The sequence below is a fragment of the Olea europaea genome, chromosome 16 (assembly GCF_002742605.1).
Source record: "Olea europaea var. sylvestris chromosome 16, O_europaea_v1, whole genome shotgun sequence".
Lineage (NCBI taxonomy): Eukaryota > Viridiplantae > Streptophyta > Magnoliopsida > Lamiales > Oleaceae > Olea > Olea europaea.
Window position 1 is genome coordinate 12,582,489 of NC_036252.1, and position 2,595 is coordinate 12,585,083.

The 2,595-nt window shown below is 39.0% G+C and overlaps 1 protein-coding gene across 1 annotated transcript in view; it reads left to right on the forward strand.

Moving 5' to 3' along the window:
- Nucleotides 1-692: 692 nt before the first annotated feature.
- The window catches only part of LOC111412638 (protein GRAVITROPIC IN THE LIGHT 1-like), a 3,001-nt gene continuing 1,098 nt past the window's right edge, over nt 693-2,595 (forward strand). Inside the window, exon 1 of the mRNA XM_023043569.1 lies at nt 693-2,027. Coding sequence (XP_022899337.1) covers nt 693-2,027 — 1,335 coding nt within the window. The remainder of the gene's footprint in view (nt 2,028-2,595) is intronic.

The window sequence follows — 2,595 nt, forward strand, 5'->3', positions numbered from 1 at the left end:
GGAGTCGAAATCTGCTGATGGATCAGTTATCTCTTAGAGAATGATAAGATGTAAATATTTCAAAATTATGTTGGCATCTTCTTATTTAAAGAATACTGCTATCTAGTATAATAGTGTTAAAACACTATCTTATGTAGGATTAATCCGGATGGCCAGAGGAGTTGGTGCCCGACCCCTCACTGTAGCATGGGCCCCGCGTGAAAAAAATATTTTCAAAAAATTCAGGGCCCGACCCCCATGTGAGAGGTCGGGCACCAACCTGTCACCAAACCCCCTGGCACCATAGCAGGGTTGATCTTATGTATCATTAAACGATAGCTATAATCAAATGTAAGAATAGATGACCATTTAATTAATCGTATCGTTCATGTCATCGGTGCTACTTAAATTGGTATTGTCGCACTGTACTTTTTCCTAAAAAAAAAAAAATTGATATGTTAAAATAAAAAAAAAAAATATATATATATATAATATCGCCGGTAAATTGGACTTGATGGTGACGGAACTTTATTCTCTTGTCCCGCGCTTTAGGTCTCACTTTACCAGCTCAATCTATGCCATCCACCATTAGAGTCAAAGGAGTACACTTGCCTTTTTTGAATTCTATCCCCTCTTCTTCTTTTTCTTCAAATAATTTTGATTTCATGCAAAAACTCCAATTCATGCTCTGATCAACAGAATTTTGAATTGAAATGGATTCAATCAGGCCATGTCCTGCTGCAGCAAAAAGCAAAATTGCCAGGACGTTTCAGAAAGTAATTCACTTAAAATCAGCCACAAAAAATCTCTCAAATCCTGGATTTTGCCTCCTCATTCCTCAAGAAAAACTCAAATGCTGTGAATCCCAGCAGGTTGAGAAAGAAAATCTTGAAGAAGAAGCCAAAGAATCGAAGAATCGAGCAGCCGTTGAAGCCTTTGTCGCCAAGCTTTTTGCCACCGTTTCTGCAGTTAAAGCGGCTTATGCTAAGCTTCAAGTGGCTCAGTTTCCGTACAACAATGAAGCTATACGATCTGCAGATCAAGCTGTGGTTGATGAACTGAAAGAACTTTCAGAGCTGAAGCACAGATTCTTGAAGAAACAGATCGATTCTTCGCCACCCCATGTGACATTAATGCTTGCAGAAAATCAAGAACAGCAGTCTTTAATGAAGACTTACGAGATCACCATGAAAAAAATGCAAAGGGAGATAGAAAGAAAAGATACCCAAATTTCTTTACTGCAAGATCAGTTGCAGAAAATTGTTCAGACCAACAAGTCCCTCGAGATAAAGCTCAATGCAAGTGGATCTTTTTCCATTCTTGATAATATCAAATTCTCTGATTCTAATCCTAAAGTCTTTATCATGGTTTTGCACCATGCATTGAGATCTATACGCAATTTCGTCAAGATGTTGATTGGGAATATGGAATCTGTGAGTTGGGATCTTGATGCTGCAGCAAATGCAATACAGCCAGAAATCACTTTCAGCAAGAGGGATCATAAGGGCTTCGCCTTTGAATCATTTGTTTGCCGAGAAATTTTCTGTGGCTTCAATGAACCATTTTTTTCCATACAAAATGATCATCAGCCGTTGCCCAATGGAACTGATCCGCGTCGAATTTTCTTCTTTGAACATTTCAAGAATTTGAGGTCAGTGAGTGTAATTCAGTTTATTGGTCAGAATCAAAACTCTTTGTTTGGGAAATTCTTGAAATCAAAGTACCTTCGTTTAGTACATCCCAAAATGGAATTTTCATTTGCTGGTAATTTGAATCAAAGGAAAATGGTTAACTCCAGTGAGTACCCAGAAACTGAATTCTTCAAGGCCTTTGCAGAGATGGGAAGGAGAGTTTGGCTTTTACATTGTTTAACATTCTCATTCGATCAAGAAGTGAGCATATTTCAAGTGAAAAGAAATGCAAGATTTTCTGAAGTCTACATGGAAAGCATAACAGACGACATCTTTGTGGCAGCGGATCGTGATTTTCGGGTGGCATTCACGGTTGTTCCAGGATTCAAAGTTGGCCAGTCGGTGGTGCAAAGCCAAGTATACTTATTTCCAACCACAACTCCACCCAGAAGTTAGTGTCACTCGTTTTGAGTTGAGATTCAGTTACCGTGGCCTGATGGTCGCTCAATGCATTTTTGACACACGAACACATAACTTTTTTATTTTTTTAACAAGTAGAAAGATGTTAAGGTAGCATCTTTCTATCTGTTAGGAAAATGTGATGTGCCGAAGTGTCAAAATTATATTGCGACATCTTAGGGGACGGTAAGTTCCAATGATGAAATTGGACTCAGTTCAATAAAAGCAGAAAGTAAATACTATGTACCAAAACTGCACAAGTTATATCCGACACAAGTCCAAGAACAGTAGTGCCATTAAGCAGCATTTGGACCTACAGTGACAGGAATCGAGGCAGGACATGAACTGGATTTTCACAAAAAGAAGGCCAGAGGAGGATAGAAGGCAAAATAGGCAGGGACAAAAAAGGCAAAAAGATAGGGTTAATCCCTTTGAACAACCCCCTGGTTGTCCAGGGAGTTATCCCAAGCTGAGATGAAATACTATGCTAAGCTAAGAGAGACTTCCAGGATCTGTGCACCGCAAT